The 13422-nt window shown below is 64.4% G+C and overlaps 1 protein-coding gene across 2 annotated transcripts in view; it reads right to left on the bottom strand.

Annotated features, from left to right (window-relative positions):
* Positions 1–6260, bottom strand: part of ADAMTSL2 (ADAMTS like 2) — a 35034-nt gene extending 28774 nt beyond the window's left edge. Inside the window, exons 1-5 of one of the 2 annotated variants that reach the window (XM_055541588.1) lie at positions 5994–6260; positions 4896–5133; positions 2803–2893; positions 2098–2240; positions 1118–1193 (exon numbers count right to left, since the gene is read on the bottom strand). In XM_055541588.1, the coding sequence (XP_055397563.1) occupies positions 1118–1193; positions 2098–2240; positions 2803–2892 (309 nt within the window). In that variant the 5' untranslated portion in view covers position 2893; positions 4896–5133; positions 5994–6260. Of the gene's footprint in view, positions 1–1117; positions 1879–2097; positions 2241–2802; positions 2894–4895; positions 5134–5993 lie in introns of those variants that run through there. The other variant, XM_055541590.1, reaches the window with a different exon arrangement.
* Positions 6261–13422: the final 7162 nt, after the last annotated feature.

Genomic DNA, 13422 nt, shown 5'->3' with positions numbered 1-13422 from the left:
GCAAGAGGCAGGGAGGGCGGCTCTGGGAGGAACTCGGCCCGACAAAGGCATTTTTGTCCAGGCTGGGCAGGAAGTGGCTGCAGCCGGCACGGCCGTGCCAGGGCCGAGGCCCGCGGGGTGGCCTCTCCTCCCCGCTCTCAATCTGTCAGGCTCTCTGGAAGGAGGGCGGGGGCACCAGGCCTCCAGGCCCACGTGTGCTGGCCCTCCCACTGCTGCGGGCTGGATCCCGTCACCCCCCGCCACCCTGGCCGTCTCCCCCACTGCCCATGGAGCTGTGGGGACACCATCCTGGCCTGTGCTCTCCCTGCCTCCTGCAGAAAGGGGCCCATCTGAGTGTCTGCAGCTACAGCCAGGGGGCCCGGGACATGGGCATTGACTGAATGGGCTTGACTTCGTGGAAGAGGAGCCCGAGGAGGCCAGAAGCCCAACTGGCCAAGTGTCCCTCCTGAGCTCGAATCCGGAGGGCAGCTGACCCACGAGGCTGACCCAGAAGCCAGTCTGCTCACTTTCGCCGACCCCTGAACCCCAACACGTGCACACAGACACAAGGACACACAAGGTCACCTGTCTGCCCCCCGACCCTGCCCTGGGGGTGGGGTTCAGACTGGCTCGGGCCCCATCATCGTGAAATGCCTGGAGGCCAAGCCAGAGTGGTTGCTTCCAGCCAGCCCAGCCCAGCCACCTTGCTGCAGAGCGAGGTTAACAGAGAAGGTTCAGGGGCTGAGTGCGTGGGCACGGAGCGGGTACGCGGGGGCTGCGGCCGGAACGGGGCCGCCTATGACATCAAGCCTCCCTGGGAACACGGTTCACCCTGGGTGCAGGGGGGCACAGGTGGCCAAAGACCTCAAACCCTGAGGTCACATGAGAGCTCTGCCAGCAGAAGCGGGTCCTTCCTGCTCAGATGCCCGCAGCCTGTGGTGGGCACCAGGGACTTGACTTGAGGCAGGGAGCGGGATTCTGAGCCTGGGGGCCCCCACCCCCACTTCTGTTCATTGGGATGCAGGGGGCAGGCCCAGGACAGAGTGTTCAGAGGGCTGGGGCCACCAGGAAGCCGCCTGGAGTCCTGCCTGTGACGGGTTGTGGGGGGCGGGTGGTGGTCCAGCCAGGCGGGCCTCACCTGCACTCTGCACAGCTGGTACCTCTTGGACGTGCCCGTGCAGGTCCGGTTCCCGGCACCTGTGACGGACGTCTTCCTGGAGGGAGGACCCGGGCTGTGAGCTCAGGTCAGGAGTGGCTGGCTGCCGTCCTGACCCTGCTCCCAGCCCTCCCCTGGACAGCGCCCCCCAGCCCCGAGCCTCCGCGGGCTCCTCTGACCGAGGCCTCCTTCTGCCCCACTCCAACCCCGCTGCTCCAGCAGAGCCCGCTCCTGTCGCAGGCACCCCCATAGTTTCAGGGTGCTTCTCAGCCTCTTCCTGGGGGACGGGCGAGGTCCCGTTCACGTCCGAGTCCTCAGCACACAGTGCACAGTCTTAGGGCACGGAATTAGTGATGGCAGAACAGCGTTCATCACGGGCCCAGCCCTCTGCTAAAGTGCGCGCACGCGCGCACACACACACACGGTCTCGCATTCTCAGAAACGTCAGGTGGGCTCGAGCATAATCTCCGCTCCACAAAGAGGAAACTGATACTCAGAGAGGTTACGTGACTTCCCCAAGGTCACACAGCTAGGAAGTTGCAGACTCAAGATGCGAACGCAGGTCTGGCCAGCGGAAACCACCACACCATAGGCTTACCCCGTGTTTATTCACCTCGGGTCTCCAGGAGAGAGAAGGCCAGGGCAGGCCTGGCCACTCCCTGAAAGAGCCCTAGGCAGGTCCTCTTTCCCCAGTGCCCCAGAGAGGGATGAACTGCAGGACACTCTTGCCTGGGACCCGACAGAAGCCGCATCCCCAAGGGAGGCCAGTGAAAAGACTGACTGGCTCAGCTGGCCTGTGCAGCCTCAACCTGAAGGCCGCGTTCAGCCCGAGCCCCCCACCCAGCAGCCGCTGCCCGCCTCGCCGCCCCCTCTCCAGTCCTGGCGGCCAGCCCCCGGGGCCCCGCCTCCCCGCCCCCTGCAGTCCGGGCGGCCAGCCCCCGGGCCCGCTCTCACACCAGCACCTCTGCTGTAGACAGTGCCGCTCCTGGGACGTCACCCCGGCCCCGCAGCTGCGGGAACATGCCGTCCATTTGGTCCACTCTCCCCACCAGTAGGCGGTGGCGTCGGGGCCCACCTCCAGGCTGTTGGACGTTGGGCTGTTGTCCTGGGTGAGAGGCCCCACGACGGTTAAAAGGAGGCTGGAGCACCTGGCCAGACGGGCCTGCCGACCCCGTGCCCTGGACGGGAGGACACAGCCCCCTGGGTGGGTTGCTCGAAGCCCCGGCTCAGACCTCCAGGGGGGTCTCCGAGGGACCTCCCAGAGAGCTGAGCGCCTCAGGTGCTGCCTAATCTTGAGATCTGGAACGTTCTGGGGGCTTGGTGGGATCCTGACGCCAAACCTAACCATCCTCTCTGGTTCCCAAGTGGCCTGTGGGAAGGTGACAGCCAGCCTGGGTTCTGCAGGACCCAAACCCACCTGTCCACACGCTACACCCCGGGCCTTCGCGCTGAAAGGGAGCACCCCATCCCCACAGCCCCCAGCTTGCCAGACTGGCAAGGTCGCCGGAGTGGCCAGAGCCCCCCCCCCACCCACTCAGGGGCTGGCCTGACCGGCGTGTAAAGCGTGCTCCTGGGAGCAGAGGGTGCCCCCGGGCCCCTGCCCCGCATCTTGCCACGCGGCTCTCAGTGTCAGCCCATCTGGGTGAGGGCCTGTGTTCCCCACTCACCGTGGTCCCCGTGCACGACACGCTCCCAGTCACTAGGGCCACAGCCAGCAGGGGCCAGGCCCATCGTGAAGACTGCCATCTGCCCTCCATCCTAGGAAGCAAGGCCACAGTCACTGCCAGGCCAGGCCCAGCTCCCCTTGCAGGCGTCCAGAGTCTGCTTTGGTGAAAAACCCCCTAGGGGCCCACCCGGTGAGGCCTGAGATTATCTGGGATCTGTTGGTAGTGGCTGCCTGCCAGCCCTGTTGGGTGGGCTCCGTGAGTGATTGGAGATGCCTGCCATGGGCTTGAGACCCTAGAATGATGGTGTGCGTGCTAAGCCCATTCCACCAGATCTGAGGGCATTTGGGGACATGGGCCAAGCTTTGCCTCGGAATACCTGAGCTCCTTGGAGGATGCCTGGGGAGAAACCCAGGGACACAGATAAGCCCAGGCTTCACCCCTTGGATGAAGGAGCTAAGGATCAGTCTATTACCTCGGCCGCTGGACCTGGCCCAAGCAAGAGCACCCTGGGATGTTTGTCTGCTCAGCACTTGCTGACCTACACGGGGGAACGATCCTTCCCACCAGCCATGTGGACCTGCTGGAGCAGGTGTGGATGCGTGGACTCTGCCAGGCCCTCCCTGGACACAGCTGCTCCCTGCCTCGGAGGGACCCCAGGCTGCGCAGAGCCCAGGCACCTCTGTCCCCTCCCTCCCAAGAGAAGACACGCAGCTCGCACCTCTGGGTTCTTGGCGTGAGGGTGACCCAGGGCCACCCTGGGGCTGTTCCCTTCCCGAGAAGTCCAGCACCCCCAGCCCAAAACACGGCTTGACCTCCCTGCTACGGTTTAGTCACTCAGTCGTGTCTGACTCCTTGCGACCCCATGGACTGTAGCCTGCCAGGCTCCTCTGTCCATGGGATTTCCCAGGCAAGAATCCTGGCGTGGGTTGCCATTTCCTTCCCCAGGGGATCTTCCCGGACCCAGGATCAAACCCGCATCTCCTGCACTAGCAGAAGGATCCTTTACCACTGAACCACCAGGAAGCCCATACTTGTCCTCCCTGCCAGGGATCAAATCAAGGACTGCCTCCAGCCTCCTGGGCCCTCAGCCTCCCTTATGTGCCCCTGAGATAGAAGTACCATCTGGGGGCCCACAGTGACCTCTGGCCAGGGTCTGTCTCAGGTCCTGAGCGTCGCTTGCCAACAGGTTGGAGGGGTTTCAGAAACCCCCAAGCCCACCTCTCTCTAGCCCGGAACCAGAGAGGGGAGCCAGTTTGCCCAAAGCCACACAGCCATCTATGTGGCCAACTAGCCCCCAGACCCCAGAGCAAACAGGGATAAGTTCCAGGGAAAGAAGGCAGAAAGCACCCACCACCGGACGCCTGCCAGCCCTGAAAACAGCTCCTCATCTGCCCCCTCTCCTCCACCAAACCCTCACCTCCTCGTGGGCTCAAGCACCTGCAAGTGTCCAGGAGCTACGCCAATGCCAGCCTCGCACCCCAGGAATGTCTCTCTGCCCCAGATGGGGCAGCAGTCCACCCCAGAATTTGGAGCTGAGACCTTGAGATCCACGACTCCCCAGCCGCCTGCCTGCCTGCCTGCATGCCTGCCCGCCCGCCAGCCACCCGGGGCTGCCCCTCCCCCGTAGGCCCCCACCTGCACCCCCACCAGCCCCCCTGCCAGCACAGACCCCTGCCGGCAGTCCCATTGGCTCGTCTGTGGCCCAGGCTCCTGCCGGCAGGCTGAAGACAGGTGCTGAGCCGGCCGCACACTTGGTTTTCATTAAGGCTCCCAGACAGCCGTGGCTGCAGGCCAGGCCCGGCTCACGCGGGATCCAGCCCTCCCTGGGGTCCAAAAACAGCCGCCACTGGCCAGCGGGAGAGGCTTGCCCTGCAAGCGAGGGCTTCGGGCTCGGGGAGGCTATGAGCTGAGGGACCCCCACCCACCGCCCCGGGCCGGGCTCAGAAGGTCTGGACCCCTCCCCAGGAGCCCCTGCTCCTGTTATATAACGGCTCCCCGAGGGGCCAGGGGCTGACCTGCAGACACTGGGGCTGCACCTTCATCCTGGGCGGGCAGCCATGGGAAGGGAAGCCAGACGCGGGGAGGTGGCCTACCTGGCCGGGCTCGGCAGGGTGTCCTCGCGGGGGAAGGGGCCGCGGCCGCGGGCAGGCTAGCCAGGTGCGCGGTGCAGGGGGAGGCTGGGACGCTGAGGGCCGCAGGCTGTGCCTCTCTCCCTCTCGTCTGCTCCCCCGCCCCCTGGCCGCCTCCCTCCTCCACTTCAAAGCGCACCCGCGAGAGGGGGTTCCCAGGCAGGCGCAGCCCAGCGGCGGCGGCGGGCGGCGGCCTTTATAGCTGTCAGGCAGACGGGGAGGAACTCACACTTCCCACCAGGCTGCTCCCCCGCCCGCCGCCCGCCGGCCGGCCCGGCGCACACTTTAACCCGCTCCGCGCCTCTGGAGCACAGCCAGGCCGGCCCAGCTGCCTGCCGCCCGCCGCCGCCGTGAGCAGAGAGGCCGCCGGCCCGGGGACACCACGCGGGACCGTGTGTCTGGGTGTCCAGACAGAGTGGCCGCTGGCCCAGGGTCACAGGGGAGTTCGGTGGGGAGGGTGGGGGAGCAGAACTGAGCCCCAGGCTCTGTCCGTTGGATGCCTGCCTCCCTGGGGGGGGCGGGGTGTGTGTGTGTGGTGGGGGAATGCCGTCTCTGCCCCTCCCCAGAATGGATCCTAGGTGTGTGAGACGGCCATCTGATGGCTGGCGCTTACAGATGGTGAGGCTGGGGTCGGGAGGGGACACCAGGCTCTGAGGTCACCCAGCCAGGCTTGGAGACGTTTCTCCTGAGCAGCGGAGGGACTGACCGAGACCCAGCGCAGGCCCCAGCCAAGGGTCCGGGGACGGGACAGGAGGGCCCGCGGCCCGCGGACCAGACAGCTAGCATGGCCGGAGCCAGCGGGGGGGGAGGAGCGCAGAGCTTTACAGATGTTCACACCAGCTTGGCAGGGCACACGGCCTGGCTGGGCGCGCGCCAGCTGGGCAGCCCCTGGCAGGCCGGCGTGGGGCTCCAGCCTGCGTTCCTGCTGAGTCAGAGCGTGGAGCAGAGCACGGAGCCAGCAGCACGCACTCCGGCCGCACCCCCCTCCCTCCCCGGCACCCAGGGGGCACGCCAGACACTGCAAGTCGCCCCGGAAGCAGGCCAGGCCCCCGCCCCACACACCAGGCCCTCCGGAGCCCGGCACACAGGGGCACCTCCACACACGGTGGGCGTGGAAGGGGGCGACCCCGGACACTGCAGCCATCCCAGGCCTCTGCGCTGCAGATGGCTCACAGTGGCGCCTGGAGAGCCCTCCCCCTCCTGCGTCCTCCCTGCCGGAAGGAACTGCGGCGAGCTCCTCCAGGCCGAGAACCATTCCACCCCTGGGGAAGCTCTGCCACCAACAGGAGCGGCGGGGGAGGAGAGCCAGCAACCGCGCCCGCTGCCCTGCCATCGTCCTGTCCCTCCTGCCTGAGTCCTTTCTGCCTGCTGAGAGCTAGGAGCTCCCAGTTTTACAGACAGAGAAACTGAGGCTCCGAGACCGCCCAGGGACGCCCAGGCTTGCACGTCTGGTAAGCAGCACAGCCCAGCCCCCTGGTGAGCACATCCCCACCACGGCAGGCTCTTGGATCGGGTTCATCCTCTCCAGACTCTGAGAAGGCAGGTCTTATCCATCTCTGGTTTTTTTCCCCTGGGGCCCCTGGGATGTTCGGTGGAACCCAGGCCCACACTGCCCCCTGTTGGCACACTGGATAGCAGACACGATGGGACCTGTCACACAGCACTGGTGAGCGTGCACACGCACACATGTGCACACGTGTGTGCACATCCATGCACACGTATGTGCACACACATACAGGGGCACACACTCACCGACCCCCTCACAGGCACCCTGCTGATCACTCTCGCACGCTGGGGCCTCTGCCTGCCCCACCCCGTCCCTCCAGCCAAGCACCAGGGCTCTGCGTCCCCAGTCAGAGTCCCCAGCTCTCCGGACATAGCTGGATTTGCGTCCAGCCAGAGCCAGAGTGACTAATGGTTTCCCGTGGGAGGGACCCTACAGCCAGCCGGCGCAAACGCCCCAGTGCCTTCTCTTAGCTCAGTGGGACGGCGCCTGGGAGGCAGGATGCCACCCCAGCTCTGGGACCTCCAGCAGGTGTGTGACCTGGGCTGGCCCCCCATCCATCCCCACTCCACCCTCAACCTCCAGGAGCTGGCCAGGGCTCCCCCTCCCAAAGGGACACCAGCCTTCCCCCAAACTCCAGACCCACAGGGAGCTATGACCACGGCTTGGTCTGCTGGTGGTCTGGGGGAAGGCCCGGGGCCCTAAAAACCCTAAGAATTGCGGGGGCTGTTTTGTGGTAAAGAATCAAGCACAGCCAGGAAGCACGGCCGAAGGCCTTGTCCTGTGCCCAGCGCAGAGCTGCCGTCGGTTCCGCAGAACTGGTCAGGCCGGGCTTCCTGGTCCTCACGTGCCCTCTGGGCCCACCTCATGGGGCTGCAGCCAGACCTGGATGGCAGATCCAGAGGATCTAAGTGTTGGCGACCAGAGCAGCAGCCCAGGCTCAGAAGAGGCCACGCCTGGGGTCCATACTCTGCCATCACCGTTGCTGAAGGTTTAATCGCCTCATCTTAGAATTTGTGCTCTGGGGGTGACATCGCATGGGGCGATGGAGCCTCTGCTGGGCGGCCGCCCACCCCCCGTACCTCTCAGGTCTGCCTCGTGCCCCCTGGGGAGCCAGGCTCAGGCGGAGTCTCTGGTGGAATCCCAAGCGCTCACGCCACGACCTCCCCGGGCCCAGCGGAGCGCAACGTTAAGAGGGAGCGGCCCTGGAAGAAAGAGGAAGCTTTGACCTGTTGGTGAATGAGGGGCTGCCCGTTTTGCCCTGAGCCCCAGGTCACCCTCAGCTCACCCCAAGCTCACCCGGGGGCCCTTGGAATTGCTGTTTCCCAGCCCTGATGATGCCCAGGGCTCCCTGAGGTGTCACAGAAAGAAGTGGCTCGGAGCCCCCATCTTGGTTCCTGCCATCCTCTCCCTGGAGCCCTTGTTCACACCCATCTGGATGTTCCTGGCCCTCCAGATGATCTCCTGAGCACACCTCCTCCAGGAAGCCCACCAGGCAGCAGCCCAGCACTTTGATCAGGCTTCCCCACCCGTGGCTGGGACTCAGTGCATCCCTGGCACCTACCAGGGCCCAGCATACAGAAGGTGCTCAGTGCGTGGAAGGGCGGATTTGTCTGGCAGCCCCTGACGTTTGGGGTGAGGGGGAGGTGTCCCTACCACTCTCTGTGTAGCCCTGGCTTGAGATGCTCTGGACACCTGGGTTTTTTTTTAGAGATTTTTCACCAGACCTGGATTTCTGAAGAACTTGGAAACAAGAAAACATGCACATTTCTGTGGGAAGGTGAGGTGAAGCGTGGAACAAGGCGGAAGGAGAGGAGCCTGCTCAGGAAAGGGATGGGTCAGGGAGGAGGAGGGACACAGTGGGCCAGGGGTGACCGGCTTGGCGGTCCTGGTGGTTGGACAGTCACGCTGGGAGCTGGGCCCTGTCCTGTACAGCCAAGTGTCCAAAACCGAGCTCTGAAGGTGGGGGACCAGGGCCAGAGATCCTGCAAGGGGGTCCTCAACTCTGGCACCCAGAGGCCCGCCAACATGGCCTGGAGGACCCCCACCCTTCCCCGCCACGTCCTGCTGCCCACCCAGAGCCTGGAGCACCCTGGGCCACTTCTGACAGCGGAGCCCTTCTTCCCAACGGGGACTGGGCCACCAAGGGCCGCTGTGGCCAGTTTGGAAGTGGTGGGCCAGGACCGGAAGAGGACCAGGCCCCAGCAGAGGCCCCAGCGGCCGACCCCACCCCCAGAGCTCTCCGCCCAGCCCAAGGCAGGCCCAGCTTTCTCTGCTCTGGATCTTCCCGCTCCGGGAGGACCCTCCTCCACAGACCACCGCGGGTCAGCAGCGCACGTGTGTGTCAGTCGCTCAGTCGCGTCCGACTCTTCGCGACCCCACAGACTCTATTCCGCCAGGCTCCTCTGTCCATGGGGTTCTTCAGGCAAGAATACCGGAGTGGGTTGACATGCCCTCCTCCAGAGGGTCTGCCCCCACCCAGGGATCGAACCTGGGTCTCCCACCTTGCAGGCGGATTCTTTACCATCTGAGCCACCGGGGAAGCCCCGGGGAAGCCCCGGGGATCAGCGGGCTGGACCAGAGCTCTCCTCCTCCCTCCTTCCCAGCACTGACGTTTTCCGTTAGGCCAAGTCCTGACGTTCAACCGGGGGCCTCTATATGTAGGCCTCCTCGCTCTTAAAATCCACAAGAAAGACGCTCTCTTGTCCCCAGATCTGAGAGAAGGATGGGGCCCTGCGGGCCTGGCACGACTCGGGTGCGAGCTCGCCACTGCAGCTCCAGGGACAGCCCACCACCAGGCCAAGGGGCTGGGCGGGACCTGCGTCCTTGGGCTCCTGGATTACACAGCCCGCCCCGATGTGTAGGAGCCCCCCAGGAAGGCCAGGTGCCCAGAAGCTCCGTCCCATCTCAGCCTCACTCTCCCCTCTGCACAGAGAGGCGGACCCAGTGAGCACCCACAGGGGCGTGGGGGCAGGGGACGACAAGCCTGTGTCCCCGTCCCAGCCCTGCTCCCAGCCCCCAGGTCCCTTGGGCAGCTGTCTCCGTGCATGGGTGCTGAGGCCCACCTTTCAGAAGAGAATCCCCCTGTAATGACCCACATCGGCTCTTCGCTGCTTCTCACGAACAGACATGCAGTGCTTCCTGGGCCAGCTGCTCCCAGAGCCCAGCGCACCTGCCCGTGATCACAGCGACCCCGTGGGACAGCGACGGGCGTCCCTTGTGTCGGTGAGGAGATTGAGGCTCCGGGCCAGAGGGCACAGCAAGGCTGTGGAGCAAGCAGGGCAGAGCCCTCGCCTGGCTCACCCGGCAGCTGTGCAGGAGCTGGGGGCAGCGTGACCGGCTCGCGTCCGGCCGTTAGCTGGGCACAGCGTGCCTGCTGCCACGGTGCCGGTTGTGGAGGTCTGGGCTGGCACTCCAGCCTGGGGGCCCCAACAAAGGGGTCAGGAGCATCAGTGCCCAGGGATGGGGCGGGGGGCGCCTCAGGGGATCCCTGCACCCAGAGCCAAGGCCTGCCGTGCTCACGGGTGACCGGAGCTCTAGGCTGGGGCTTCAAATCGTGGAGGACGCGAGTGCAGCAGCTGACCCTGCTCTGCAGGCCCAGCTGGGCAGACAGGCAGCTGTCCGGGAGGCGGGGGCCGTGTGGCATTCCGGGCATTTCAGCACCTCTATAAAACCTGAGGGGAGGGGGGACGGGTTGGCTCCCCCTCCCCGCTCCCCAGGCTGTTGCTGCCCAGTCAAGCGGCCCACCCCACCCAGACCCTGCTGGGTCTCACTGGCACCATCTGCTGGGAAGAGGGGGCATGCTGCCTGCGGTAGGGGTTGGGGGCCTCGGCCAGGATCAATGCCAGCCTCCCCTCCTCTCTGAGCCTCAGTCTTCTCCTCTGTAAAATGGGGAGAGAGAGAGAGACGTCCAGCCACTGACACAGCCCAGAGGGACAAAATAGGAAGAGAGCTTGGCACACACCAGCGCTGAATGAATGTCTGTGTGCGTAAATGGTTTTCAAGATACACAGGGTGGCAGGGCTGAAAATGTGAGAGCTCCCCACCCCATCTCCAGGGCTCAGGCAGGACAGACAGCTACACCGTGAATTCGGAGGCAACCCCCAGGGGCGGGCACCCTGGCAGGAGGATCCAGGCGTGCTGCCTCTGGGATCTGCGTTGACCCCAGCACCAGCAGGTGAGGGTGGGGTGGTGGGGGGCGTATCAGAGGCCAGCTGGCAGGCAGAGCCCCGGGCAGCGGGGAGGACGGGGTGCCAGCTCACGTCTCTGCTGGCTCCGAGCCTGCCCAGGCTGAGTGGGCTCCCAGCCCTGTGGCTCCAGGGCCAGTGCCACCCTCAAGCAACCAGCCTGCTCCTTCTGCTCTGCACCCCCTCCCAGCTCCCCAGGCGGATCGCTGCCCCGGCACCAGTGAGAACGGAGGGTCATTCCAGCCCTGTTCAGAGCAGGAGGCCTTCCCCCAGGCCAGCTGGTCTGTCTCCAGCCACCAGGTCTCGGCTGGGAGCACACGCAGGCTGCACCCCGACCTCTGTTCTGTGCTCCGCCCCTCTCCTCAGAGGCGGTGAGGGGGTGGTCTTCCGCCCCAGCCCCTTGCCCCAGCCTGGCCACCTGTCTCCCTTCTTCAGGGCGGGCCCCTCCTCAGCCCCCTTCCTCCTTAATCGCTACAACACATGTGCAACTCCCCTGCCCCCCAGCCCCTCCCCACTTCTCTTTTTCCCTTCCCCAAGCTCTCAGCCCTGGCCCTGGTTTACAGCTGCAAAAACACACACACACACACTCATGCACAAAACCAACTGTGGAATGTTTTCCCGCTTCCGAGTGAGGGGTTTGGCCCCACAGAGCTCTGTCCTCGCACCTGACATCCAATCCATGTCCACACCGTGCGGGTTCTGCTCCTCCTGGAAGCCGGGGCTGGGGGGCAGAGGTGGTGACCAGCTCGCCGGGAGTCACCTGCCTCTTACCCAGAGCCGCACGCACGCACGGCGGGCCTGGTTCTCCCATTTGGAGCGGCACGGGGCTCCTAGGTGCCAGGCTGAAGCGCGCTGCCGCCCACCTCCCCCAACTTTGATTCATTCCTTTCACAGAGTCATTCATCCAGCCAATGTCTGCTGACCACCCACCACGTGCCAGGCTCTGCCCAGGGCTTGGGCGGGGAGCTGGCCAACCAAGCCCCGGGCACACAACCCGAGCAGCTCCGCACAGAGGCGCGGATGCTCGGATGGGAGAGAGCAGCGTGCTGGGGCCCAGCGCAGAGCACTTGGGCTTACCTGTGCCGCGCGGTGAGCCTTCCCCACAGACTCAGAGGTCGAGGAAGGGTGCTCATTCCAGGAGGGCAGGGAGGCCAGGAGGAGGTTCTGGGCGCACAAGGGCGGCTGGGGGTGCTGAGGGGAGATGGCCCCGGGTTCTCCTGGAGACCTTGGACTTCACACTGAGGGTGTGGGTGCCTAGGAAGAAGCCACTCGAGCAGAAAAAGATGAGACCACATGTCCCAGGTAGGACTTTTCATTGCAGGCAGCAGAAACGGGCTCCAGCCAGCGTACAACAAAACAGAGAGTTTTCTGGAAAGGTGTGAGGGAGTTCCCAGGTGGAAGGAAAGGTGGATCAAGTGCACCCCGAAGGCCAGGAACAAGCCGGCAGCCTCTCCTCGAGGCACCGACTGGCGAGTGTGGGCACCCCTCAGCCTCGCCCCTCCACCCACCTCCTGTTTTTCCCATTCTCCAAATTCCAATTCCCAGGAGAACAAAATCCAGAGTAGCCACCCAGCGACCACAGGAACAAGCCACGTGACACACGTGGGCAACTCCCAGGGACATTTCGGGACTGTGAAAGAAAGCACCCGGCGTGCGTCCGTTTATACAGGCCGAGACAGGTGTCCACAGAAGCCAGAACAGAGGCTGCCCCTGCTGGGCACTCAAGGACCGCGCTGGAGTGAAGGGGGCACTAGAGCGTCACACGGCACTTGGCAAATCCCACCAGACTGCACGTTCTGAATCTGTGCACTTTGCTGCGGGTGACATCCTCACACCATGATGAAACACAAAACGTGCAACGAAAGCTGTCCTTTTGCTGACAACAAATAAATCAATCCAGCAGTCCTTCCAGGGAGAGTCAGCCTGGGTAACTCACACAGAGTTACCAGGGGTAACTTGGCCAGAGGATGGGGGCCCTCTGCCAGGCAGTTCCCCCCAGGCCTCTTCAAAAAGGGAAGAGTATCTCCTGAAGGCAGAGGAGCACTGAGAGGGCTGGTGGCGGCCTCGCCTCGGGGACCCTGATAGAGCACGGTCTGTGCGCTTCAGGCTTGGATCAATGTAATCAAACAGAAAGGAACATTAGTTTCATTCATTTAGTTACCAAGGAAACCTGTCTGGGGCGAGAGCAGGCGAGCAAGACCTGGACATGGGCTGGTAAAACGTGAGATTTCGCTACAAGGCCCTTGTAGTGATTGGTGGTGTGGTTTGGCCACTGAGCTGTGTCCAGTTCTTACAACCCCGTGGACTGTAGCCCGCCAGGTTCCTCTATCCGTGGGATTTCCCAGGCAAGAGTATTGGAGTGGGCTGCCATTTCCTTCTCCAGGGGAACCAGCTAACCCTTGGGTTCTCCCACCTCTTGCCCCCCTGTGGACATGTGACTCAATAAACAGCATCTGTTCTTTCTCATTCTGGGCTCCCCAGAGCCCTGGGGAGGGGCCAGGGTGGAAAGTGGCTGGATACTGAGGACTGTGCTCATGGGGGACTTTTCTCCAGAGCTGCTGCCTCAGAGAAGAGAAGTATGGTCTCCCTGAATCAACAACTCTGACCTATCCCCCAGAAAAACCAGAGACAAGTGCTGATCACATGGTACGTCAGCTGTTGGACCCTCCCCACGAGCTTCTCGACATGTGCGCTCCCATCCCTGCCTCCTTCAGGCCATTTAAGCTGCAGCTGCCACCGGGGCCCCCACTGGAAGGAGCAGTCCGTCTCCCTCTCTTCTCCCTGCCCTGGGGACCCCGGC

This window comes from Bubalus kerabau, chromosome 11, assembly GCF_029407905.1.
Source record: "Bubalus kerabau isolate K-KA32 ecotype Philippines breed swamp buffalo chromosome 11, PCC_UOA_SB_1v2, whole genome shotgun sequence".
In the NCBI taxonomy this organism is placed as follows: domain Eukaryota; kingdom Metazoa; phylum Chordata; class Mammalia; order Artiodactyla; family Bovidae; genus Bubalus; species Bubalus kerabau.
The sequence above is the reverse complement of the archived record's forward strand: the minus strand, read 5'-3'. Positions and strand labels throughout refer to the sequence as shown.